The sequence below is a fragment of the Pseudophryne corroboree genome, chromosome 2, assembly GCF_028390025.1.
Source record: "Pseudophryne corroboree isolate aPseCor3 chromosome 2, aPseCor3.hap2, whole genome shotgun sequence".
Taxonomy (NCBI): domain Eukaryota; kingdom Metazoa; phylum Chordata; class Amphibia; order Anura; family Myobatrachidae; genus Pseudophryne; species Pseudophryne corroboree.
Genome location: NC_086445.1, coordinates 691,919,084 through 691,945,972, shown reverse-complemented (window position 1 = coordinate 691,945,972; position 26,889 = coordinate 691,919,084). Strand labels below are relative to the sequence as shown.

Below are 26,889 nucleotides of genomic sequence, written 5' to 3'. Positions count from 1 at the left end.
CTCTCAGCGGACGCCTCTCTATCAGGGTCGTCATACAATAGCCCTAAAGATTTTAAAAAGGCGTCTACAGACGATAAGGCCGGATCGTCTGTCTTTAAACCAAAAGCCCAGGTCTGAGGATCCCCCTGAAGCAGAGAAATAATAATTCCAACCCGCTGAGCCTCCATACCTGAGGAGACTGGTCTTAAACGAAAATAAAGTTTACAAGACTCTTTAAAATTAAAAAACTGTTTTCTATCCCCAGAAAAACGGTCAGGCAGATGCATTTTTGGTTCAGGGATGACCCTCGGGGAAGTCCGTAACAGATCTTCCTGTGACCTCACCCGGAGGGACAGATCCTGAACCATCTGAGTAAGTTCTTGAATCTGACTAACTAGAAGCTGGCCAGGATTTGGCCCAACACCGGCGGGATTCATGAGGCCGACAAAATCTCCCAACTGAATAAGTGAAAAAAAAGATTAACTCCTGTTAATTTAAATTTTTTCTTTTGTCTGGCCGGTGATAATGTTATGATTCCCGTACTCCAGACCAGAGGTGATCTTATGGCAGAGGTCTGAGTACTGGGAAGATATGCAGGTTGTGGGAGCAGGAGAGCCTAGTAACCCCTGGCGCCCTAACTCCGTTGTCTCGCCCGTGTTATCAGAAATCCCCTGCGAGACTATGGTTGCTTGAGCCCATGGCAGCCGCGTTCGAAGGGCGGATTATGTCTGCCCAACCCCGATGCCCCCGCAGGTCTTAATGGGAGACAAAGGGAAATCCGAGACAGGGTGATAACAAGGGGCCCTCTGACTAAGCAACCAGGCCAGGGGTTACAAGCTAACTAATTTAAACCAAAGGTATGTGCGGACTAGCCGCCAGGGAAAAGGACAACCAAAGATCCACTGATCCGTTACTCCTATCCAGCACCGCTGGATACCAGAGTGGATCTGTGGGAGCGGAATCCTCCGCAAAAGCTCCAGAACACAAATAAACTAAATAATAAACAGTAAGCGGACAAGCCGCAACACACGGCTGCGCCGCGACTCACGAACACCACAGGATGTTAAAGGGGCTCGGTCAGACTCCAGGAATAGATGACAAACTTCCGAGTACAGGATCACTGAGGACAGGAACAACCGGATAGAGCAGGACTGGAAACTCTCTGTAGCTGACACAGGCAAACAGGAAGCTATCACCGGCGTCTGTAAGAAGTCCTGAGAGTGCCTTTATTCAGGAACCCTCCAATCAGGATCCAGACAAGGTAATCTCAGGTAATGCCGTGCAGCTTGCATGCTGCACGGCCAGCACACCAAAATATAATTAGAACAGACCCAGCAACGGGGAACGCGGCCGAACGTGGCGTCCCCGTTGCTAAGGTCAGAGCGGCTCCGTGCGCCCGGCGTCTAGCGTTGCCAGGGAGCCGGCGGCTGTACGCGCACGGCGTCCCTGGTTGCTAGGCGCCGGGCCGCACCGACGAGCGGACCCCGGCGCCTAACACAGGCTGCAGTAGACTGAAAACTGGAACTGGAACTGAACTGCTGGAACCTGTAGTTCCACAGTAAGTGATACGATGGAGAATGCAGATTCCTGACACCGTAATTTTTTACTGTTGGTGACTATTTGAGGATGAATCACGCAGGGGAAAAAACCCATGAAGTCCTTCTTATATTGGTGTTAGGGAAATAGTAATATTGTCAATTTAATTATCTTTTTTAATTATGTCTACGGAAGACTACAGAATTTGCCTATCTGCTGTTATGGACCAACCATAGTGCTGTATGACCTTAGCCCAATACGAACTTCATTCAAACATCATAAGTAGTTGTTTCAATTTGGATTCAGCTAGGCGTAAAGGGATTGTCAAAGCAGGCCGCAAGTTGGCTTAAATGGGTAGCGCAATACTATTCGGGAAGCCCTATGCCCCACTATATGTAGTTCTAACTATGGTGGAGATCTTTAACCTTAGATAGGAAAGCTATCTAAACATATTGTATAATGTATTTCTGAAACTGAAAAGATAAATTTTTATTGCTGCAACTTGTCTTCTCCCTGAAATAGTATACGGCACATCATGGGTGCAATTCAATTGTGCTGAGCGCCCCCTCCTGGACATCTATACAAATGGGAATCTGAGCTATTCAGTTGTTCCCTATTAGTAGTTAACGCGCCTGGCAGCTTCGTGTTTAGCCAGGCAAGGCAGCAAAACCCCTCTAAAGATCTTGATTGAGAGTCTACAGCCCAGGTTTGGCAATTTGGGCGCAAAAACTACGAAGGCTATCACACATTTTTTTCTCCCACTTCCGGAGACTAAAAAAAAAAAGTGACTGCAATGGCTAATAGGCATCTGATCGGGACAATAATTGAATAGCTCTGATAGACACCAATTCGTAGACACCCAACAGGGGGAGCGTGGCATAATTGAAATATGAAAGCCCCCCATGTGTGCACATACTCTTTATGATAAAATTAAACAAAATCGGAAGACTCTCTTTGCATGGCGGTACATATTGGAAATGTTACATTTTACACTAATACTCATCTATCGTTGTCAAACATATGTAAGAGGATGGGCTTTTGGCTTGGCATAGTTAATACCATATGCCAGTGTGTCAAGTATGAGTCAAATGTGGAAAAAGAGATGTAGGGAGTGGAGAAGGTAAAGGGTGATTTGTAATTTCACTCTCGTACTTCCATTCCTGTAATATTTATGCTAAATCTATTGTAAGCAAAATATCACATTGAGGATTTGATGTTAGAGAAGGGCTCTGGCATCTAGGCTTTGTATAAAATACTGGCTGATTCCGACACAACCATGTAAGTATTTTCACCCTAACCCTACCCTAGCCCACCCCTCTGGCAGCCTAACTGTAGGTCCCCCCTACTGCAGCCTAGCCCTAACCTCCCCTACCCTTGAAGCCTAGCCCTAACAATCCCCCAAATGCCTAACCCTAACCACTGTACTTACCTCTGGAGAGGATTGCCGGGATTCTGAACAAGCAGAGCTCCCTGATTCCAATGGCATTCCAAAATACTAAGAACCATACGTGAGTCAGAAGAGCTAATGGCACAGAAGAGAACAGTACACCTTTTTCCTTGATCACCATTAGATCTATGGTACTCAAATATTGGGGCAGATGTATTAACCTGGAGAAGGCATAAGGAAGTGATAAACCAGTGATATGTGCAAGGTGCTAAAGGCACCAGCCAATCAGATCCTAACTGTTAATTTACATATCGGAACTGATTGGCTGGTGCCTTTAACACTTTGCACATATCACTGATTTATCACTTCCTTATGCCTCCTCCAGGTTAATACATCTGCCCCATAATTTTTTAACATCACTTAACTGACACAATAATACCTTGAATATGTTAGGATGAAGAGTTGTGCGTTGCAAGATCCCCTTCAGACTTCTATACCACACATCTTTTCAAGCCTTTTATCTGTATATTAAACCTAACAATATGATTTGAACAGTCTTAAACCGGTTTAGAAAAACCAAGACAGAATTTTATTGTCCAAAATCCAGACACTGAGGTACAAAGAGAAATTGACCTGTACAAACATCAGCATTGAATAAAACCCCAAAAGGGCTAGTGAGAGGAATTAGAGTCAGTAAGCAGGAGAGGCCAAGGTCTCCTGCAACACATTTACAGAGGAAAGATTTTTTTGTTTTTTTTGTTAGTATTATAGCAAAAGGCTCATAAGAATCTAATTCAATTCCAGCAAGTTCATTAAGAGCCCAATCACTAGCTGGATGCTTAACAGCATGGGAAGAACGGTTTGTCTGCGAACTTCCTCATCAGTTTGTCCAATTGGCTCACACCTTTCTTTGCGCCTCTCTGGTACTGATAAAAAGGAGGAGAACTTGTAAGTGGGTTTTTACCATTTGCAGCCAAAATGTAACAATGACTAGAGCATAATTGCTTTTTCAGAGATCAAGGACACATGCAAGTCAGCATCTCCTTATTGCAGCTGGTAGTGCATGCATTTTTATTAGGACAGCCAACTATACATACACCTTAATATCTGGCACCAATAGTGCCTCTAGAATTATAATCACATAGGAAGATGACAGATGAGGTCTACATTACTCCCAAAGGTGTACATAAAGTCCATCATTAACAATCAGTGACATTTTAGCTGATTGCCAAACAGGACTTCAGTAACAGGAAGGTGAAAGTTAGTAGTACAGTTGCGTCCTCATACATCTTCACTTCAGTCGCTCCAAGCAGCCACTCTTGGCATTCTAGGTCCCGTGATAATCTGCTAGCGCCAGGCGTTAGACGCAACACGACATGGCTAGTATGCATCATGAGACTGTGCTGATTAATTTGATATGCAACACTTGTATATCAGAGTCTCTGAATCCACATATGAAGTGCTACTATGCATTGACCGGTTTTTTACCTTACCAATTTCTGTTGTGCTTCAATTACAGACACACTTGCACACAGATATACAAGTGTCGCACATCACATTAATCAGCACAGTCCACTGGTGTGTCAAGGCTGCATCATGTTGCGTCCAAGACACATTTTCGGCAAAAAAAGATGCCTGATGCTAGCGGAGTTGCATGGGACCTGTCAGCTCACTGGCAACCGGGCATCTCCCGCTGCATGGTGTATTGAGGATAGACATATGAGGGCACATTTGTAAGTAACTAGTTGCTGTGGTTTACTTACAGTTGGGTGTAATTTATCTATTTGTTAATATGGGTGTTAATCAGAATGTGTTAATTTGCCTCAAGAATTAAAAAGGAAGAGTCTGACCTAGTACTGTTAGTGACTTGAGAAGAAAAATCAGGTGGATGCAGAGCACACCCATTGCCTGCTGACACTGGGAGAGGGGTTATGTGAGGATATGTCTCATGGAGAGCTCTACATCACAGGGGAATCCTGTTTCCCTCAATGCTGAGTCTTTTCTGTTGAGCAAATTGTCTCTTGTGCTTCTCCAGGCGGATTATACCTTTCCGGGGACCTCCAAATTAATCAGGATTCCACCATATTAGGTAAAAGGAAAGTGTAAAGGAGGAAGGAAAAAAAGGGCACAGAAAGGTATTAAGGAAAAAGAAATAGAGTAGAAAGAAATTTCCTCAAAACAGAGATATGAGCCCAACTCAAACTAAAACTAGACCACTGAATCCACAGATAATTAAGCAGAACAGTTATAACAGGGATGGGGAATCTTTAGCCCTCCAGCTATTGTTAAACTACACATCCCAGCGTGCCCTGTAACAGTTTTAGCATGGCCAAATTGCAAAACTGTTGCAGGGCATGCTGGTATGTGCAGTTCAGCAACAGCTGGAGGGCCAAAGGTTCTCCATCCCTGAGTTACAAGAAAGGGAAGAAAATTACAACTGTGAGATGTGGTCATTGTATCTAATCAACAGTATAACATAATCATTGATCTTACCCGTGGGGATTCCATTTCCACATTCCACTGTGGACGGACCACATAATCTTTGTTGGAAGGCAGGGGAGCATGAGCGCGGGCACAAAAACCTGGGTCACCTGGTCGTAATGCCCTAAACAGAAGATAACCCCAACTAAAGTCAAACTGAAGCCAAAGTTAACTTAACTTCGAGAAGTACACAAAAATAAATAAGCTGTTAGTAAGTTCTATTCACTAATATCTGTATACATGTATAGTTCATGTAAATGGAATAAGCTGTTTGTAAGTTCTACAAACTAATATCTGTATACATGTATAGTTCATGCAAATGGAGTAAGTTCTATAAACTAATATCTGTATACATGTATAGATTATGTTAAGGAACTATAAAGTAACCCAACAAACATTTCTTTAACCCTGCAAAAATATAAAGAAACATATATATATATATATATACACACACACACACACACACACACACACACACACACACACACACACAAGCAGACGGAGACCATTCAGTATGTTCCACCCATAGCTAAGTGCAGAGGACCACATGTGCGTTTCTGCAGACATAGTATTTCTGAGACTGTATTAGTACATATTATGAGGTAGTGATACTATGGAAAAGAGGAGCAGAAAAAAAAAAAGTGCTGAAATTCCATAGTATAATAACAAGTTTTATGGTAAGTACTTACCTTTGTTAAAACTCTTTCTGCGAGGTACACTGGGCTCCACAAGGAAAGACATAGGGGGGTGGGGGGGGGGGGGGGGTAGAGTAGGATCTTGATCCGAGGCACCAAAAGGCTCATAAGCTTTGACTGTTCCCAGAATGCATAGCGTCGCCTCCTCTATAACCCCGCCTCCCTGCACAGGAGCTCAGTTTTTAGTTAACCAGCCCAATGCAGTAGCAGGAAAAGAGACGACAACGGTTAGTAGCCACATACACCACACTCTCACAACAGGAGAAGTGTCAGCGGCTAATGCCATACCAACCCAAAGAAGCTAAGTGCGTCAGGGTGGGCGCCTTGTGGAGCCCAGTGTACCTCGCAGAAAGAGTTTTAACAAAGGTAAGTTCTTACCATAAAACTCGTTTTCTGCTGCGGGGTACACTGGGCTCCACAAGGAAAGACATAGGGGGTGTCCTAAAGCAGTTCCTTATGGGAGGGGACGCACTGTAGCGGGCACAAGAACCCGGTGTCCAAAGGAAGCATCCTGGGAAGCGGCAGTATTGAAGGCATAGAACCTTATGAACGTGTTCACAGAGGACCACGTAGCCGCCTTGCACAATTGTTCAAGGGTCGCACCACGGCGGGCCGCCCAAGAAGGTCCAACAGGCCGAGTAGAATGGGCCGTAATGTGAGCAGGAGCTGATAGACCAGCCCTCACATAAGCATGTGCAATCACCATTCTAATCCATCTGGCCAAAGTTTGCTTGTGAGCAGACCAGCCCCGTTTGTGAAATTCAAACAGCACAAAGAGAGAATCAGATTTCCTAATAGAAGTAGTTCTCTTCACATAGATACGGAAAGCCCGTACCACATCCAAAGACCGCTCTTTGGGAGACAGATCAGGAGAAACAAGTGCCGGAACCACAATCTCCTGGTTAAGGTGGAACGAAGAATCCACCTTAGGTAAATATCCGGGACTAGTCCTAAGAACCGCCCGGTCACGGTGAAATACCAGATATGAGGAACTACAAGACAAGGCACCCAAATCCGACACTCTTCTAGCTGAAGCAATAGCCAGCAGAAACACCACCTTAAGGGAAAGCCACTTAAGATCAGCTGAATCAAGAGGTTCAAACGGAGACTCTTGTAACGCCTCCAAAACCACCGACAAGTCCCAAGGCGCCACAGGCGGGACATAGAGAGGTTGGATACACAACATGCCCTAAGTAAAGGTATGCACATCAGGTAAGGTTGCAATCTTTCTCTGAAACCACACCGACAAGGCAGATATTTGAACCTTGAGGGAGGCCAGACGCAGGCCTAAGTCCAGGCCCTGCTGAAGAAAGGCCAACAGCTTGGCTATACTAAACTTGGATGCATCAGAACGGTTAGATGCGCACCAAACAAAGTAAGAATGCCAGACTCTATAGTAAATCAGAGCAGAAGCCGGTTTCCGGGCCCGCAACATAGTTTGAACGACCGCCTCAGAAAACCCTTTAGCCCTCAAGATGGAAGCTTCAAGAGCCACGCCGTCAAAGACAGCTGGGCTAGGTCCTGGTAGACACAGGGGCCCTGAACGAGGAGGTCTGGGCATTGTGGAAGTAGAATTGTACACTCTGACGATAGGCCGTGCAGGTCTGAGAACCAGTGCCGTCTGGGCCACGCTGGAGCTATGAGAAGCAGAATTCCTCTTTCTTGCTAGAACTTCCGAATTACCCTGGGCAGGAGTGACACCGGAGGGAACACGTACGGCAGCCGAAACCTCCACGGCACCGCCAGCGCATCCACGAATGCTGCTTGAGGATCCCTTGTCCTTGCTTCGAAGACCGGAACCTTGTGATTGTGTCGAGACGCCATCAGATCTACGTCTGGATGGCCCCACTTTTCTACTAGGAGTTGAAACACTTCTGGATGGAGGCCCCACTCTCCGGCGTGTACATCCTGACAACTGAGAAAGTCTGCTTCCCAATTCAGGACTCCCGGAATGAATATTGCCGATATGGCTGGTAGATGGCGTTCCGCCCAGTGTAGAATCCGTGAGACTTCCTTCATTGCCAAATGGCTTTGAGTGCCGCCTTGATGATTTATGTAAGCCACTGTCATAGGCGTGCGCACGGGGGGTGCCTGGTGCACACAGGCACCCCCCGCCTGCAGCTCACGTGTATTGATTCCTCCTCTCCCCCCTGCCCGCACTGAAGCCGTAGGCTCAAGCTCACCCCCGTGTTCCGCCTTCCGGCTCCTGTGGTGTGTGAAGGGAGAGACGTCATAACGTCATGACGTCTCTCCTATACTAAGCGCGAGGACTGAGGAGCTTCGGGCAGCAGACGGGGTTGGAGCGGGGCTCTAGTAAGTACTGTGCAGTGGTGGTGGGTGGCCATGTGTACAGGCAGTGTCATATTCAAAAGTCCTCTGCCCCCGTCGTTCAGTTGAATTGTTCTGCGTCTCTGCACCAAGCCTCTGACCCAGCGCTTGTGTGCATCTTCAGTGGTCTGGGCTGACGGGCCACTTCATATGTGTGTGTGTGTGTGTGTGTGTGTGTGTGTGTGTGTGTGTGTGTGTGTGTGAAGGGGGATGGGGGGAGAGGCAGTAATGGGAGGTGGATAAAACAGAGGGAAGCTGACACAGAAGACTGCTGGGAGACAAAGAGGGGGATGATGAGAGACAGGAGAGCTGACAGAGAGGGAGGATGAAAGGCACATGAGGGGGGGCTGAGGGATGTAGAGTGTGGGGCAGACTGAGGGAGGAAGAAAGTGGCGGCTGCAGAGTGTGGGGCAGGCTGAGAGAGGTAGAGTGTGGGGGACGCAGCGTGTGGGGGACGCAGAGTGTGGGACAGGCGGAAGGAGGAAGAATGTGGGGGACGCAGAGTGTGGGGCAGGCTGAAGGAGGAAGAATGTGGGGGACGCAGAGTGTGGGGCAGGCTGAGGGACGCAGGGTGTGGAGCAGGCTGAGGGACGCAAAGTGTGGGGCAGGCTGAGGGACGCAGAGTGTTGGGCAGGCTGAGGGAGGAAGAATGTGGGGAACGCAGAGTATGGGGCAGGCTGGGGGACGCAGAGTGTGGGGCAGGCTGGGGGACGCAGAGTGTGAGGCAGGCTGAGGGACGCAGAGTGTGGGGCAGGCTGAGGGACGCAGAGTGTGGGGCAGGCTGAGGGACGCAGAGTGTGGGGCAGGCTGAGGGACGCAGAGTGTGGGGCAGGCTGAGGGACGCAGAGTGTGGGGCAGGCTGAGTGTGGGGCAGGCTGAGGGACGCAGAGTGTGGGGCTGGAGTGGGTACGGGGGGCATGGAGTAACACAGGAGGCATGAGTCTGGTTGAACCTTTGTTTGATGCTGCATTGGTTATATTCCTACACAAACAGGCATCTTCTGGACCAGCTTATCTCCTACATGAATAATGAATACCGACTGAAGACACTGTCTTCCCTGAGAGGATCTGTTTCTTCAAAGGTTCCCCGTTGCTGTGAAACCAATATGTAGGTAAGGTGTATTTGGAATAGAATGAAAAGGAATGCTCCCGTAGTGCCGAAAACGGGTGGCGTGTCATGCTGATATGTCCCTGTTTCCAGTAGCCAAGTTTTTTTTTTTTTTGCTGAAAGTACCACTAAGACATTTTCTCTACTTGCACCACTGCCCACAACATCATTCCACAGACACTCACCATCACCTACCAGACCTTACTGCCTACCGCCCCTTGTTGTAAGGCCACACCCACTTTTCAAGGAGCACGTGCAAAAGAACCTCCCCCTTCCCCATTTTGGTGCCCCCTTGTAATTTTTTTTCTGGATCTGCCCCTGTATAAGAGGCACTACTACTATGGGCATTGTGTAAGGGGCACTGCAAGTATCGGCATTGTGTAAGGGGCACTACAGAGTGAAGAGGCAGGCTGAGAGACACAAATTGAGGTGGATTGTGAGAGTGGCAAGGAGACACAGGCATGAAATGATGGTGTGGATGACAGGCGGCACAGGGAGGGGATGATGGTGGGTGTTAAAGGATGACGCAGAGAGGAGATGGTGTGGCTGAGAGACAAAGGGGGCAGGAGGTGACACGAGTCTGGTTGAACCTCTGTTGCATGATGATGATCTTAGTTATATTCCTGCACAAACAGGCATCTTGTGGACCATGTAATTTCACACATGAATAGTGATTATCGACTGAAGACGCAGTCTTACCAGGGAGGACATTTCTTTAGAGGTTCCCAGTTGTACGAAACCACCATATAGGCAAGGTGCATATGGAAGGGAAAGTAATGCTCCCAGAGTGATTAGAAACAGATGGCGTGTCATGTTGACACCCCCCATTTGTAGTGGCCATGTCCCTTGTGGTATGTGATATTTATTGCATTGAGTGCCAATAGGCGGTGCTAAACACGCCCAATAGGCGATGCTAAACACACCCCTCCGATGGTGCACCCCCTAATAAAATGTTCTGCGCACGCCTATGGCCACTGTGGTGGCGTTGTCCGATTGTACTTGAACAGGACAGTTCTGAATTAAATGCTGGGCCAGGTTTAACGCATTGAAGACCGCCCGCAATTCCAGAATGTTGATCGAGAGGAGAGATTCCTCCGTGGTCCACCGACCCTGAAAGGAGTGTTGCTCCAGCACCGCGCCCCAACCTCTTAGACTGGCATCTGTCGTCAACAGGACCCAGTCGGATATCCAGAAGGGACGGCCCCTGCACAATCGTTGGTCCTGGAGCCACCAGTGCAGCGACAGACGGACCTCCGGAGTCAATGAGATCATGTGAGACCTGATCCGGTGAGGCAGGCCGTCCCACTTGGCTAGAATCAGCCTCTGGAGGGGGCGAGAATGGAATTGAGCATACTCCACCATGTCAAATGCTGACACCATGAGGCCCAGCACCTGCATCGCCGAATGTATCGACACTTGCGGACGAGAAAGGAAGCAACGAATCCTGTCCTGAAGCTTCAGGACTTTCTCCTGAGACAAGAACAACCGCTGGTTGTGAGTGTCCAATAGCGCTCCCAGGTGCACCATGCTCTGAGCAGAGACCAGGGAGGATTTCTTCCAGTTGATGAGCCACCCGTGGGCTTGTAGAAACCGGACAGTCATATCCAGATGACGTAGGAGAAGTTCTGGGGAATTTGCCAGGATTAACAAGTCTTCCAGATACGGCAGTATCCTGACCCCTTGACGGCAGAGGACCACCGTCATCACCGCCATAACTTTGGTGTAGACTCGCGGAGCCGTAGTTAAACCAAAAGGTAATGCCCGAAACTGGTAATAGAGGTTGCCAATCGCAAACCGCAGGTATTGCTGATGTGACACTGCTATAGGAATATGCAGGTAAGCATCCTGTATGTGCAGGGAGACCATGTAGTCCCCAGCTTCCAAGGCCAGAACTATCGAGCAAAGGGTTTCCATACGGAACTTGGAAACTTTCACAAACCTGTTCAATGCCTTGAGGTTGAGAATGGGCCGGGAGGACCCATTCGGTTTCGGGACCAGAAACAGCGGAGAATAGTACCCCCGGCCCCTCTGAGCAAGAAGCACCTGTACTACAACTCCTGTATCCAGGAGGGTCTGTACCACCAAATGTAGAGTGTTTGCCTTTGTCTGGTCCAACGGGACGTCTGTCCGGCAAAATCGATGAGGGGGTCGGTTTTTGAAGCCTATGGCGTAACCTCGAGTGACGACTTCCCGTACCCAGGCATCTGAAGTGGTCTTCAACCATTCCTGGGTATACCTTAGAAGCCGGCCCCCCACAATGGGATCCCCCAGGGGGAGGCCCGCCCCGTCATGCAGCAGGCTTATCGGTCTTGGAAGCTGGCTAACGGGCAGGCCAGGCTCTTTTAGGCTTCGGCTTACCAGGTTTGGAAGTGCGGGCCTGCTTGTTCTACGCCTGACCTTTTGCTTTACCTGAAGGCCGAAAGGGGCAAAAGGAAGTACCTTTAGCCTTCGACACAGAAGGAGCGGTACTTGGCAGTAGCCAAGTCAGCCACTATCTTATTTAAGTCCTCCCCAAACAGAATATCTCCCTTGAAAGGGAGTACCTCCAGGGTTTTTCTAGAGTCCAGATCCACAGACCAGGATCTCAGCCACAATATCCGGCGAGCCAGGACGGATGTAGTAGAGGCCTTGGCTGCTAGGATACCGGCATCAGAAGCCATCTCTTTAATATAGTGAGAAGCTGTGACAATATATGACAAGCATTGTCTAGCACACAGGTTCTCAAACTCGGTCCTCAGGACCCCACACAGTGCATGTTTTGCAGGTCTCCTCACAGATCCCAAGTGAAATAATTAGCTCCACCTGTGGATCTTTTAAAATGTGTCAGTGAGTAATTAATACACCTGTGCACTTGCTGGGTTACCTGCAAAACATGCACTGTGTGGGGTCCTGAGGACCGAGTTTGAGAACCACTGGTCTAGCATGGTCAGAAAAGATTTCAGCTTCTAACTCTAGGGCCCATGCTTCAATAGCCTCTGCAGCCCATGTTGCTGCAATAGTGGGCCTTTGTGCAGCACCCGTGAGGGTGTAAATTGCTTTCAGACAACCCTCCACACGTTTATCCGTAGGCTCTTTTAGAGACGTGACGGTAGTGACAGGTAGAGCTGAGGAAACCACCATCCTAGCCACATGTGAGTCCACTGGAGGAGGCGTTTCCCAATTTTTAGACAGCTCTGGCGCGAGGGGATAGCGAGCCAGCATCTTCTTTTGAGGCACAAACTTCTTACCCGGGTTTCCCCAGGGTTCCTGACGTATATCCACAAGGTGGTAAGAGTGAGGTAAAACTTGTTTAACCACCTTCTGATGCTTGAACCTATCTGGTTTCTTAGGAGGGGCGGATGGCTCGGGATCATCCGTAATCTGTAAAATTAACTTAATAGCCTCCAAAAGATCAGGAACATCCACATGTGAACTACCCTCCCCATCAGCAGTATCTGTGTCAGAATCTGTAGGGTCAGTGTAAGCGCCATCTTTATCAGACGAGGTGTCAGTGACAGCAGTGGATTGTGAGGAGATAAGAGCTCACTTAGAGGACTCCTTGGTCTTAGGCGGGCGAGGGTCAGACTTTTTAGTAGTCAAGGACTGGTTCAACTTCTTCAATTGAGCAGACAAATTATCCGCCCACGGCGGGTTAGCTGCGAGGACCACATACGGTTGCACCGGCATAGGAGGTCCCATAGGGGGTGTTAGTTTAGTAACTAGCGTATGTAGAAGCGTGGAGAAAGTAGCCCACGGTGGGTCATTATGTACCCCCGTTGCCACAGTCCCACTGGGGGGCAAGGAGCCCCCAGAACCAGAGCCCACAGCTGCTATAGTCTCCTCATAGGGATCTGTGGCTTCAGCAACACCGGCAGTGTGTTCAACCCCAGAACCGTTACCCTCAGAAGCAGACATGATATAACTTGCAGTATCAGGTAACAGTACAATTGTCAGCAGCACAATACCTCTTATCCAAACCCCTGCGCACTGTAGTCAGCACAAGCAGCGATACAGGAGAGATATAGTGACTAAAATCACAGAAAAATACGTATTAAAGTATATCTTGTGAAAATCCTATATAAATATAAAACCTGACGCACCAAGCCCCCTCAGGTTATAGAATATAGGGATAGCAAGTTGAGTGAGAGACATGAAATGGAAACCACTCAGCAAGCTAATGCACACACATATAGTCACAATTAAACAATGCAGAGGTTATTACTAACAATGATACTGCACTGGACCAGCTTATATATAGCTATGTAGTCAATAGATATAACACTGCACAGTAAGAACTGGATGTATATCACAGGGTACTTGTACCAGAGAACCCTGACTAAATGCACTCTTTCTTAACTAACACTGTCTAATTGACATGTAGAATACTTAAGTGTCATGTAAAGTCACAGCGCTGACAACCAGGCGGCTTTACACAGGAGGATTTGCCCAAGCAGTCCCAGGAACAGTGTAGCTGAGAGAAATGGCGTCCAAACACTGACAGGGAGTGAGGGACAGACAGATATGCAGCTCCAGGGCGGGAAAATTTGCTGGAAATGGCGCCCTGGGGCTGGGGGAGGGGCTCCAGGTCTAAGCCTTATCCCCTCTGCTGGCAAAACCACCAGGTACTGCGGGCTACACATAAAAGGTTTTAAGGGAAAACCTGACCTGCACCCATGTCCTGGTGATCTAGTGGGATTGCTGGTACTGCTACAGTGTCCACCACCAGCGCGCGCGGCCCGCCTCCCACCGACCACGCCGGATCGCGATAAAGTACGGGTCCTGCGAGCGGGACCCACTCACCACCTCCCGAAGTGCGGCCACGCGATCCCGGAGAGCCCCCGTCGTGTATGCCTGACCAGAAGAAAACCGGAGCCTCCTGCTGTAGTTACCCGGCAACCAGGGCTCGGGAGTGTAGAGCGCCGCTGGGGAGAGATGGAGCTGCAGCAGTGAATGTCACTAGACATGTACACACTGCTACAGCCCTTCAAGTCTTCACTTTTCTTCTCAAAAAAGCTCTTCTTAGGGCTGCCCAGACCTGCTATCTGCGGCACCAACTACAAAACTGAGCTCCTGTGCTGGGTGGCGGGGTTATAGAGGAGGCGGCGCTATGCATTCTGGGAACAGTTAAAGCTTTTGAGCCTGTTGGTGCCTCGGATCAAGAACCTACTCTACAACCCCCCCCCCCCCCGGAGCCCAGTGTACCCCGCAGCAGAAATAAGGAATATCAAATATTTTCACTATTGCAGCTTCCTACAGTAGCACTTTTGGAAACTCTTATATATTCTGCGGAAAACAAGCACATCAGAAAGATCAGTAGAAGGATGCAGTGGTACATACTTCTCTCCTCCTGTCAGCACTTTCTCCATGTCCCAGCATAGTGTCTGACCTCCAGAACTAGAGCTGATGCTACAAAATAGGATCAATAATCATCAAAACACTCAAAAGAGTAATGTCACAATGTTTCCTCTATTAAAGTATTCACAAACGTATTTGCTACAGTAGTCAGTCTATAAAAAAAAAAAAACCTCACGTATTTAAGTGTGTGGCTAATAGTCCAACTTAAAAACATTTCATAGATATTCTGTACTCAATAGTAACATGTTATTTTCTACATTAAAATTGCTATGTTCAGCATTAAATACTGTGCTATGTGCTCTCAACATTTACAATATAAAATTGTTTTTTATGTACTAATTATTATTTTTTAACACAGTTTACTTATTTAATTCTTAAAGCAAACAACCAATAGAATTATATTCATAAAATTTTATAAGGAATTAATGTATCCTTTGACAAGTTTGTGGTTTCCACTTAATATCTCTGTTTTAATGACCTGTACGCTGCCAAACAACCTCCCAAACCAAAATATGCTACTTAGAATTGTGTTAGTGGGCCATTTTTACCTGCTCAGTCTTCTGCGCTTTGAGATGTGCTCCAGACCCCTGTGCTGTCTCTCCTCTCTGGTCATCCCCTTGAAGTTGGAGCTCAATCCAAAAATAGGTCGTGACCATTCATCTGAAGGTAATAGATTTAAAAGATGCAGTTACAGCTAAATTGATACTATACACATTGACACTATACGCATGCGCTAATTTGGGCTCAAACGTCACTAAAAGTGCTTTAGTAGGAGATGGCATCAGGAATATAAATGGATCCACTAGGAATTGTAACACCTCTGCAAATGCGTTGAGACAGACGGAGATAAGATTTGTTCTAAAGTTTAAAAAAAGTTGATCTGAAAGTCCTGAGAGTGCAATCTTGAAGACTGAACAGCCTCAAAAGTGAATATTATCCTGACAAGAAGTCTCATACTGAAATAAAAAGACTATTTGCAGCTGGCAATCGCTCCATTGGGATGCCACAGTCTGTATTCTGAATGTCGACTTCCCAAACGCCGGCATATCAGCGCCAACCCAAATGTAACTTTCCCACTCAATGAAAAAAAATTCTACTTTGGATTCCCTATCTAGTATTATTTCAATCCAATCCATACGGAACAGATGAAAAAAAATTAGATTTACACAGTGACAATGACAGAGTGTGGGGATATCCACTCATGAAAGATTGTTTTACGGGCTGCTGCACTTATTGCTAATAGCAAGCGCCTACCATGGGAACGATTCTTAGTTCTGATGACATAAACCCAAAGATAGCCCACTCTGCTTTTAGGTGGGTACATAGTTAAGCAGATTTTTTGGACCTGGAGCCAAAAACTCCTAATAAGTGGACATGACCAAAAACATTGCTATAAATCCGCAAAATCTTCTCCGCTCCTGTAACAAGAATATGAGGATGACCCTCCCATTAAAAAACTTCAATGTGGAGATAAATGTTGTAAAGGTGTGTACACACGGTGAGATTTCTCTTTTGATTTTGACTATATAGTCAAACTCACAAGGAAAGTTAGTGGAAATCACAAGGTGTTAGGCAGCTTGCGATACCGATTGGATCCTGATGCGCACTCCCACAGGGTCGGTATCGCAAGGCTAGATAGACTGTGCAGTCAAGTCAATCTTGACCATATAGTGTATACAAAGTATAGTCAAAATTGGCACTTAGTCAAAATTGCACATAGACAAAATTGAAAGAACAGATAGTCAAAGTCTGTGCTCTCTGGGGGAGTTCAAAATAAATCGCATAGTCAAAATTGGGCATAGCAAGGATCTCACCGTGTATATGCACCTTAAGAAAGATATATATATATTTTTTTATTTTATTTAAAAAAAAAATGCCCTCTTTCATGTAACAATATTAGCCTGTGGCCCCCAGCTAGCTCAAAACAGAGGAAAAACAACAATACATATGATGATACGCAACAGAATATACTTAAAAAGAGACTTACTAATTAGCTTGCCAGCAATATCCTTGTTTGGTCGGGACTCTTTGGGGTGTTTGTATAAATACATAACCGCTCTGCCAATGTCACTGTGTTTTAAAGTCTCCTGGCTCACACCTGGCAGCTGAAGGTAAAGAAAAAAAACCCCTTAAAATTATCAATTTCAGCAAACAAATATTCTGTTAACAATTTCCCCTCTCAAAAGTTAATGCCAATAATTTAGCATTAAGCCATAATGGAGCAATGTAAATGCTGACACAATTTACTGAGTAATAAACACATATAGGGCCAAATGTAATAGAGTGAGAGTTTCAGAAAGAGAGAGATTTGGTAAAGTTTTTCAGTTTTTTTAAAGCGGCAATCATTTACACTGCAAAACCAGGTTAATCTTGCTTTGTAAATGATTGCCACTTTAAAAAAAACTGCAAAACCTTACCAAATCTCTCACTTTTTGAAACTCTCACTCTATTACATTTGGCCCAGTGTCTGCGTATTGAGGGTTGCAGTGTATCCCCTTCCCCAGAAAAGCCTGCACTGGAGTATGACCTGAGCCTGCAAGTCTTGTCCCACGGATCCACCCACCCAGTTTACGGTGAGTCTGCTGCAATGCATAAAAAAGGTTAAAATTAGGGAGCACCAAGCAGGGCTGGTGCCAGGGTGTTTGGCGCCCTCCTGCAAACTTCTATTATACAGTATATACTTGAGAACATTCAAGAATGGCACCAAAACATACTGCATTCCACCATGAGACGCCAACCAGAAGAGGCTAAATACCTGCTGTGGGCTGAAATAACGGATCAATCTGAATGAGCCTTATGTTAATAAAGTGTCATGTAAACAAAAACAAGCAGTCACACTTCTCTGTCTATAAAAGACTAATCAACATCAAAACTAAAGGGTATCAATCGTTACTATGCTGCATTAATGCACTTGCACAAGTGCGTATGTGCTGCTAGGCAATGACATATTACATTAATAGAGGTACTGGAACACTTCCACACCACTCCACAGGGCATGCGCATAAACTCTGCATTCCACCGTGGAGTGCTGTGCTGAACTGTGAGTTCCCTATATACCTATATGCGGATGCTGTGTTCCGTCATGGAGCACAATGCATAACTAAGTGTTCCATTATACCTATATACGGGTGCTACGTTCCACTGTGGACCATATATCTGGCAAATCAGAGTTATATAGAACTTAAAAGTGTTATACCCATGTGTGAATGACGTCTGTCAGACATAACGAGTCGGCTGTGCAGCACAGCCGATGGCTGATATATTTACAAAAATACACTTGCTGCAGAGACCGCGTGCAACTGACATCTCAACTTGGCGGGTACATTGAAATGCCCGCCCCATTGTGATGTTAGACACGACACATTGTGCGGACGATTTGTAAGTGTGTATGCACTTACCAGTCACCAAATTGGTCGGCAGATTAGACCAACCATCAAACCACCTGAACTGTCGGCCAGGTATGTAGCCAGCTTAAGTGAAACACATTATATATATATATATATATATATATATATATATATGTACACACACACATATACACACACTAGATGTAATTAGATGTAACGTTCGGCGTTGTTGATGTTTTTTTATTTTTTTTGGAGCTATTATCCCTAGCACTGGCTGAGGCTATTTTTATCTTCTTTTTCCTCCTGTCTTTTGGCACCCCCTTTCCTCATCCCCTCTTTCCCCTTCTTACTCCCGCTACTTTGGAGTTACAGGGATGGTGAGGGTAGGGGTACTGACAGGGAGTTACAAGGAGGGTGAGGGTAGGGATGGTGAGGGGGGAGTTACTGGGAGGGTGAAGGCAGCAGCACTGAGAGGTCAGTTAAACGGCAGGGGCCTATAAAAATAGCTTTATTAGAATTAAAAAAAATGTTCTAATCTAAATACAAGGGTAGGGTTCCTGATAATTAAACCTTCATATACAGACTATATGTTATGAAGAGAGCCCTCCGCGACAGTCACCAGATAATTGCAGTATAAGCAGTGCCTAATCTCTTCTTCAGGGAGAGGCAGCATCCTGTTATACGTGGGTCTCTAGTCTCTATCGCTGAGTCTTTCAGTGATTGCCCACCGTGGCTATTTCTTTGATTTAAAGAGCCCACAGTGGAGGAGGAGCTCGGGACAGGACTAGGAGCTGATAACTTAGTCTTCTTGGTTTCACTGGGCAGGCGGCGCATTTATGGTACACACCTGGACCACCCCTTAGTTTTGCTTATGGGCACAATCAGAAAGAACTTGAAGGCAGGGAGCCAAAGAGGGGAAGATGGGCGCTGCTCTTTATGCTGATGGTGCTGCTGCTACCTGTCCTACAGTGTGACAGGGGCTGACAGCGCACATCAGCTGAAGGTAGCAGAGCAGGAAGAGCACCTACCCGACATGGCGCCTCCCTGCTTTGCAGCCCTTGCTGGGCGGTTAGCACGCAGGCCTGGCGATAACCCTCCTTTTGCTCTGCAGAGTATGCTCAGGCTTTCATTCTTACCTCTTGTAGTATCTTCAGTAGTTCCTCCCGGATTTTTAGAGCTGGCAAGCTTCGATCAGGGAGAGGAGTGAGCCACTCTTTAATAGCAGACATAACACCACTGTCAATGAAGGTTTCTTTCAAATCTTGTCTGATGGACAGATTAAAAATAGTGAGAAAGGTTTTAGGCGTATGTACATAATATAACCAAATAAATTTATAAAATCTATAAATATACATACCATTCAGCGAGAAATGCTACAGTAAGTTAAAAGCTAAAGCAGATGATCCGTCTGATCTGGTCTCATACATAACCCACTATTTATCTTTATCTTTGCTCCCTAGAGCTGACAAGGTGACTGTCCTATATGGAAACCCATATGTTCCACCACTATGCAACCTTGAATGTGGAGATTCTTACTTTTTCAGATGCATTATTACAGTGGGGAGGAGGGTTATCTTATTCAGTGCTGGTTTCTTGCTGTAGTTGAGATTCCTATCCTCCTATAACAAAATAAATTAGTTAACCTATGTAGGTGGAATTAAAATTAACGCTTATTATCCAAAACAAATGCTATTCGGGCTACTGATAATCAGGGCAAATCTTGCAGCATTTCATATCATTTAAACTCCAGTCTAGAATACTTCTATCCTCTTCTCCTACAGTAGGTCAGATCAGAGCACTGGAACTATAGTCCTGGTAGAATATGTGATTCTTTTTTTGCACAATAAAAAGAGATTATCTTTTTAAAATAAAAGGTTATAAAAAAATATATTATGTTAAAGAATAATCTCACATACATTGTTCAGATAGAGATTTCAAATAATCAGCTCACCTCTGCTGCCTCATTCATCTTCACAATCATAGCATTTACTGCATCATCTGCGTCGCTTAAGAAAGTGCCCCCATCCCGGTTCCTCTGCCTTTTACCATTCATTTTCTTCTTCATCTCTAACATTATTTCATAGTCAGATTTGAAATCAGTCCTGAAAGACAGGAGGGGATGGAACATGTAACACGCAATGAGTAACAATACTCTTATTTCAATAAACCTGTTTAATTATGTATACTAATGAACTTCAGGGTGTAAAACCAAGTTTGAGCTTTTAGTTAAATCCTGTTTATTGAGAAACATAGGTGCCTACCCAATCTCAGACTAGTAAGCAGTTGTATAGTGAATTGACCTATGATGCACAGCTGATGACTTCACAGTAGCGGTCAGCCATAAGCTTACAGATTGTCTAGTAGTGTGAATACTACAGACAGGTATATGTACCTAGATACATGTAACATGTATTTGTACCTAGTACATAATACTCAGCTCATTAAGAGGTTATAATAAGATTTTACTCACCGGTAAATCTATTTCTCGTAGCCCGTAGTGGATGCTGGGACTCCGTAAGGACCATGGGGAATAGCGGCTCCGCAGGAGACTGGGCACAACTAAAGAAAGCTTTAGGACTACCTGGTGTGCACTGGCTCCTCCCACTATGACCCTCCTCCAGACCTCAGTTAGGATACTGTGCCCGGAAAAGCTGACACAATAAGGAAGGATTTTGAATCCCGGGTAAGACTCATACCAGCCACACCAATCACACTGTATAACTCGTGATACTATACCCAGTTAACAGTATGAAATATAACTGAGCCTCTCAACAGATGGCTCAACAATAACCCTTTAGTTAGGCAATAACTATAAACAAGTATTGCAGACAATCCGCACTTGGGATGGGCGCCCAGCATCCAGTACGGACTACGAGAAATAGATTCACCGGTGAGTAAAATCTTATTTTCTCTGACGTCCTAAGTGGATGCTGGGACTCCGTAAGGACCATGGGGATTATACCAAAGCTCCCAAACGGGCGGGAGAGTGCGGATGACTCTGCAGCACCGAATGAGCAAACTCTAGGTCCTCCTCAGCCAGGGTATCAAACTTGTAGACTGTTGCAAAAATGTTTGAACCCGACCAAGTAACAGCTCGGCAAAGTTGTAAAGCCGAGACCCCTCGGGCAGCCGCCCAAGAAGAGCCCACTTTCCTCGTGGAATGGGCTTTTACAGATTTAGGGTGCGGCAGTCCAGCCGCAGCATGTGCAAGTTGAATCGTGCTACAGATCCAGCGAGCAATAGTCTGCTTAGAAGCAGGAGCACCCAGCTTGTAGGGTGCATACAGGATAAATAGCGAGTCAGTTTTCCTGACTCCAGCCGTCCTGGAAACATATACTTTTCAGGGCCCTGACTACGTCCAGTAACTTGGAATCCTCCAAGTCCCAAGTAGCCGCAGGCACCACAATAGGTTGGTTCACATGAAAAACTGATACCACCTTAGGAAGGAATTGGGAACGAGTCCTCAATTCCGCCTTATCCATATAAAATACAGATAAGGGCTTTTGTATGACAAAGCCGCCAATTCTGATACACGCCTGGCTGACGCCACGGCCCACAGCATGACCACTTTCCACGTGAGGTATTGTAGCTCCACGGATTTAAGTGGCTCAACCCAATGCGACTTCAGGAAATCCAACACCACGTTGAGATCCCACGGTGCCACTTGAGGCACAAACGGGGGCTGACTATGCAGCACTCCCGTAACAAAAGTCCGAACTTCAGGCAGTGAAGCCAGTTCTATTTTGGAAGAAAATCGATAGAGCCGAAATCTGGACCTTCATGGAACCCAATTTTAGGCCCATAGTCACCTCTGACTGTAGGAAGTGCAGAAACCGACCTAGCTGAAATTTCTCCTTTGGGGCCTTCCTGGCCTCACAGCACGCAACATATTTCCACCATATGCGGTGATAATGGTTTGCGTTCACTTCTTTCCTAGCTTTAAATAGCGTAGGGATAACTTCCTCCAGAATGCCCTTTTCCTTCAGGATCCGGCGTTCAACCGCCATGCCATCAAACGCAGCCGCGGTACGTCTTGGAACAGACAGGCCCCCTGCTGCAGCAGGTCCTGTCTGAGCGGCAGAGGCCATGGGTCCTCTGAGATCATTTCTTGGAGTTCTGGTTACCAAGCTCTTCTTGGCCAACCCGGAACAATGAGTATAGTTCTTACTCCTCTCCTTCTTATTATTCTCATTACCCTGGGTAAGAGAGGCAGAGAAGGGAACACATACACCGACTGGTACACCCACGGTGTTACCAGAGCGTCCACAGCTATCGCCTGAGGGTCCCTTGACCTGGCGCAATATCTTTGTAGCTTTTTGTTGAGGCGGGACGCCATCATGTCCACCTGTGGCCTTTCCCAACGGTGTACAATCATTTGGAAAACTTCTGGATGAAGTCCCACTCTCCCGGGTGGAGGTCGTGTCTTCTGAGAAAGTCTGCTTCCCAGTTGTCCACTCCGGGAATGAACACTGCTGACAGTGCTAACACATGATTTTCCGCCCATCGGAGAATCCTTGTGGCTTCTGCCATCGCCATCCTGCTTCTTGTGCCGCCCTGTCGGTTTACATGAGCGACCGCCGTGATGTTGTCTGACTGGATCAGCACCGGCCGGTGTTGAAGCAGGGGTCTAGCCTGACTTAGGGCATTGTAAATGGCCCTTAGTTCCAGAATATTTATGTGTAGGGAAGTCTCCTGACTTTTCCATAGCCTTGGAAGTTTCTTCCCTGTGTGACTGCCCCCCAGCCTCGAAGGCTGGCATCCGTGGTCACCAGGACCCAGTCCTGTAAGCCGAATCTGCGGCCCCCTAGAAGATGAGCACTCTGCAGCCACCACAACAGCGACACCCTGGCCCTTGGAGACAGGGTTATCCGCCGATGCATCTGAAGATGCGACCCGGACCACTTGTCCAACAGATCCCACTGGAAAATCCTTGCATGGGACCTGGCGAATGGAATTTCTTCGTAAGAAGCTAACATCCTTCCCAGGGCTCGCGTGCATTGATGCACCGACACCTGTATACGTATTAGGAGGTCTCTGTCTAGAGACGACAACTCCTTGGACTTCTCCTCCAGGAGAAACCCTTTTTATCCTGTTCTGTATCCAGAACCATAACCAGGAACAGTAGATGCGTCGTAGGAACCAGCTGCGACTTTGGAATATTCAGAATCCAGCCGTGCTGTTGTAGCACTTCCCGAGATAGTGCTACTCCGCCGAACAACTGCTCCCTGGACCTCGCCTTTATAAGGAGATCGTCCAAGTACGGGATAATTATATCAGCCATTACCTTGGTAAATACCTCGGTGCCGGGGACAGACCAACGGCAACGTCTGGAATTGGTAATGACAATCCTGTACCACACTTTTGAGGTACTCCTGGTGAAGAGGGTAAATAGGGACGCGCAGGTAAGCATCCTTGATGTCCAGTGATACCATGAAATTATCCAGGCTTGCAATAATCGCCCTGAGCGATTCCATTTTGAACTTGAACCTTCGTATATAAGTGTTCAAGGCTTTCAATTTTAGAATGGGTCTCACCGAACCGTCTGGTTTCGGTACCACAACATTTTGGAATAGTAACCCCGGCCTTGTTGAAGGAGGGGTACCTTGATTTCACCTGCTGGAAGTACAGCTTGTGAATTGCCGCCAGTACTACCTTTCTCCGAGGGCAGCAGGCAAGGCTGATGTGAGGTAACGGCGAGGGGGAGTCGCCTCGAACTCCAGCCTGTATCCCTGTGATACTATTTTCAGAACCTAGGGATCCACCTGTGGGCAAGCCCACTGGTCCCTGAAGTTCCCGAGATGCGCCCCTACCGCACCTGTCTCCACCTGTGGAGCCCCAACTTCATGCGGTGGACTCAGAGGAAACGGGGGAAGATTTTTGATCCTGGAAACTGGCTGCTGGTGCAGCTTTTTCCTTCTTCCCTTGTCTCTGTGCAGAAAGGAAGCGCCTTTGACTCGCTTGCTTTTCTGAAGCCGAAAGGACTGTACCTGAAAATACAGTGCTTTCTTAGGCTGTGAGGAAACCTGAGGTAAAAAATTTTATTCCCAGCTGTTGCTGTGGATACGAGGTCCCAGAGACCATCCCCAAACAATTCCTCACCCTTACAAGGCAGAATCTCCATGTGCCTTTTATAGGCAGCATCACCTGTCCACTGCCGGGTTTCTAATACCCTCCTGGCAGAATGGACATTGCATTAATTCTGGATGCCAGCCGGCAAATATCCCTCTGTGCATCCTTTATATCTAAGACGACGTCTTTAATATGCTCTATGTTAGCAAACTATTATCCCTGTCTTAGAGTATTAATATTATCTGACTGGGTATCAGACCACACTGCAGCAGCACTATTTATGCTGAGGCAATTGCAGGTCTCAGTATATAACCTGAGTGTGTATATACAGACTTCAGGATAGCCTCCTGCTTTTTATCAGCAGGCTCCTTCAAGGTGGCCGTATCCTAAGACGGCAGTGCCACCTTTTTTGACAAACGTGTGAGCGCCTTATCCACCCTAAGGGATATCTCCCAACGTGACCTATCCTCTGGCGGGAAAGGGTACGCCATCAGTAACTTTTTAGAAATTACCAGTTTCTTATCGGGGGAACCCACGCTACTTTACACACTTCATTCATTCATCTGATGGGGGAACAAAACACTGGCTGCTTTTTCTCCCCAAAAATAAAACCCCTTTTATGTGGTACTTGGGTTCATATCAGAAATGCGTAACACATTTTTCATTGCCGAGATCATGTAACGGATGTTCCTAGTGGATTGTGTATATGTCTCAACCCCGTCGACACTGGAGTCAGACTCCGTGTCGACATCTGTGTCTGCCATCTGAGGTAACGGGCGCTTTTTTGAGCCCCTGATGGCCTTTGAGACGCCTGGGCAGGCGCGGGCTGAGAAGCCGGCTGTCCCACATCTGTTTTACGTCATCCAGCCTTCTATGTAAGGAGTTGACATTGTCGGTTAATACATTCCACCTATCCATCCACTCTGGTGTCGGCCCCACAGGGGGCGACATCCCATTTATCGGCCTCTGCTCCACCTCCACGTAACCTTCCTCATCCCACATGTCGACACAGCCGTACCGACACACAGCACACACACACAGAATGCTCTGACTGAGGACAGGACCCCACAAAGTTCTTTGGGGAGACAGAGAGAGAGTATGCCAGCACACACCAGAGCGCTATATAATGCAGGGATTAACACTATAACTGAGTTATTTTTTCCCCAATAGCTGCTTGTATAAACAATATTGCGCCTAAATTTAGTGCCCCCCCTCTCTTTTTAACCCTTTGAGCCTGAAAACTACAGGGGAGAGCCTGGGGAGCTGTCTTCCAGCTGCACTGTGAAGAGAAAATGGCGCCAGTGTGCTGAGGGAGATAGCTCCGCCCCTTTTTAGCTGACTTTTCTCCCGCTTTTTTATGGATTCTGGCAGGGGTATTTATCACATATATAGCCTCTGGGGCTATATATTGTGATATATTTGCCAGCCAAGGTGTTTTTATTGCTGCTCAGGGCGCCCCCCCCCCCCAGCGCCCTGCACCCTCAGTGACCGGAGTGTGAAGTGTGTATGAGGAGCAATGGCGCACAGCTGCAGTGCTGTGCGCTACCTTGGTGAAGACTGATGTCTTCTGCCGCCGATTTTCCGGACTCTTCTTGCTTCTGGCTCTGTAAGGGGGCCGGCGGCGCGGCTCCGGGACCGAACATCAATGGCCGGTTCCATGCGGTCGATCCCTCTGGAGCTAATGGTGTCCAGTAGCCTGAGAAGCCCAAGCTACCACCAGTTAGGTAGGTTCGCTTCTTCTCCCCTTAGTCCCTCGCTGCAGTGAGTCTGTTGCCAGCAGATCTCACTGTAAAATAAAAAACCTAAAATATACTTTCTCTAACGTCCTAGTGGATGCTGGGGACTCCGAAAGGACCATGGGGAATAGCGGCTCCGCAGGAGACTGGGCACAAAAGTAAAGAGCTTTAGGACTACCTGGTGTGCACTGGCTCCTCCCCCTATGACACTCCTCCAAGCCTCAGTTAGATTTTTGTGCCCGAACGAGACGGGTGCAGGCTAAGGGGCTCTCCTGAGCTGCTTAGTGGAAAAGTTTAAAGTAGGTTTTTTATTTTCAGTGAGACCTGCTGGCAACAGGCTCACTGCATCGAGGGACTAAGGGGAGAGAAGCGAACTCACCTGCGTGCAGAGTGGATTGGGCTTCTTAGGCTACTGGACATTAGCTCCAGAGGGACGATCACAGGCCCAGCCATGGATGGGTCCCGGAGCCGCGCCGCCGGCCCCCTTACAGAGCCAGAAGACTGAAGAGGTCCGGAAAATCGGCGGCAGAAGACGTCCTGTCTTCAATAAGGTAGCGCACAGCACCGCAGCTGTGCGCCATTGCTCTCATGCACACTTCACACTCCGGTCACTGAGGGTGCAGGGCGCTGGGGGGGGGCGCCCTGAGACGCAATAAAACACCTTTTTGTTGGCAAAAAATGCATCACATATAGCTCCTGGGCTATATGGATGCATTTAACCCCTGCCAAATTTCCATAGAAAAGCGGGAGAAAGGCCGCCGAGAAGGGGGCGGAGCCTATCTCCTCAGCACACTGGCGCCATTTTTCCTCACAGCTCCGTTGGAGGAAGGCTCCCTGACTCTCCCCTGCAGTCCTGCACTACAGAAACAGGGTAAAACAAAGAGAGGGGG

The 26,889-nt window shown here is 47.1% G+C and overlaps 1 protein-coding gene across 1 annotated transcript in view; it reads right to left on the bottom strand.

The window, feature by feature from the left end:
* Positions 1 to 3,501: 3,501 nt before the first annotated feature.
* LOC135051094 (protein IWS1 homolog) overlaps positions 3,502 to 26,889 on the bottom strand; it is a 34,516-nt gene continuing 11,128 nt past the window's right edge. Inside the window, exons 2-9 of the mRNA XM_063957267.1 lie at positions 20,146 to 20,296; positions 19,731 to 19,813; positions 19,331 to 19,460; positions 16,835 to 16,952; positions 15,396 to 15,507; positions 14,830 to 14,898; positions 5,396 to 5,507; positions 3,502 to 3,828 (exon numbers count right to left, since the gene is read on the bottom strand). Coding sequence (XP_063813337.1) covers positions 3,742 to 3,828; positions 5,396 to 5,507; positions 14,830 to 14,898; positions 15,396 to 15,507; positions 16,835 to 16,952; positions 19,331 to 19,460; positions 19,731 to 19,813; positions 20,146 to 20,296 — 862 coding nt within the window. The 3' untranslated portion in view covers positions 3,502 to 3,741. The remainder of the gene's footprint in view (positions 3,829 to 5,395; positions 5,508 to 14,829; positions 14,899 to 15,395; positions 15,508 to 16,834; positions 16,953 to 19,330; positions 19,461 to 19,730; positions 19,814 to 20,145; positions 20,297 to 26,889) is intronic.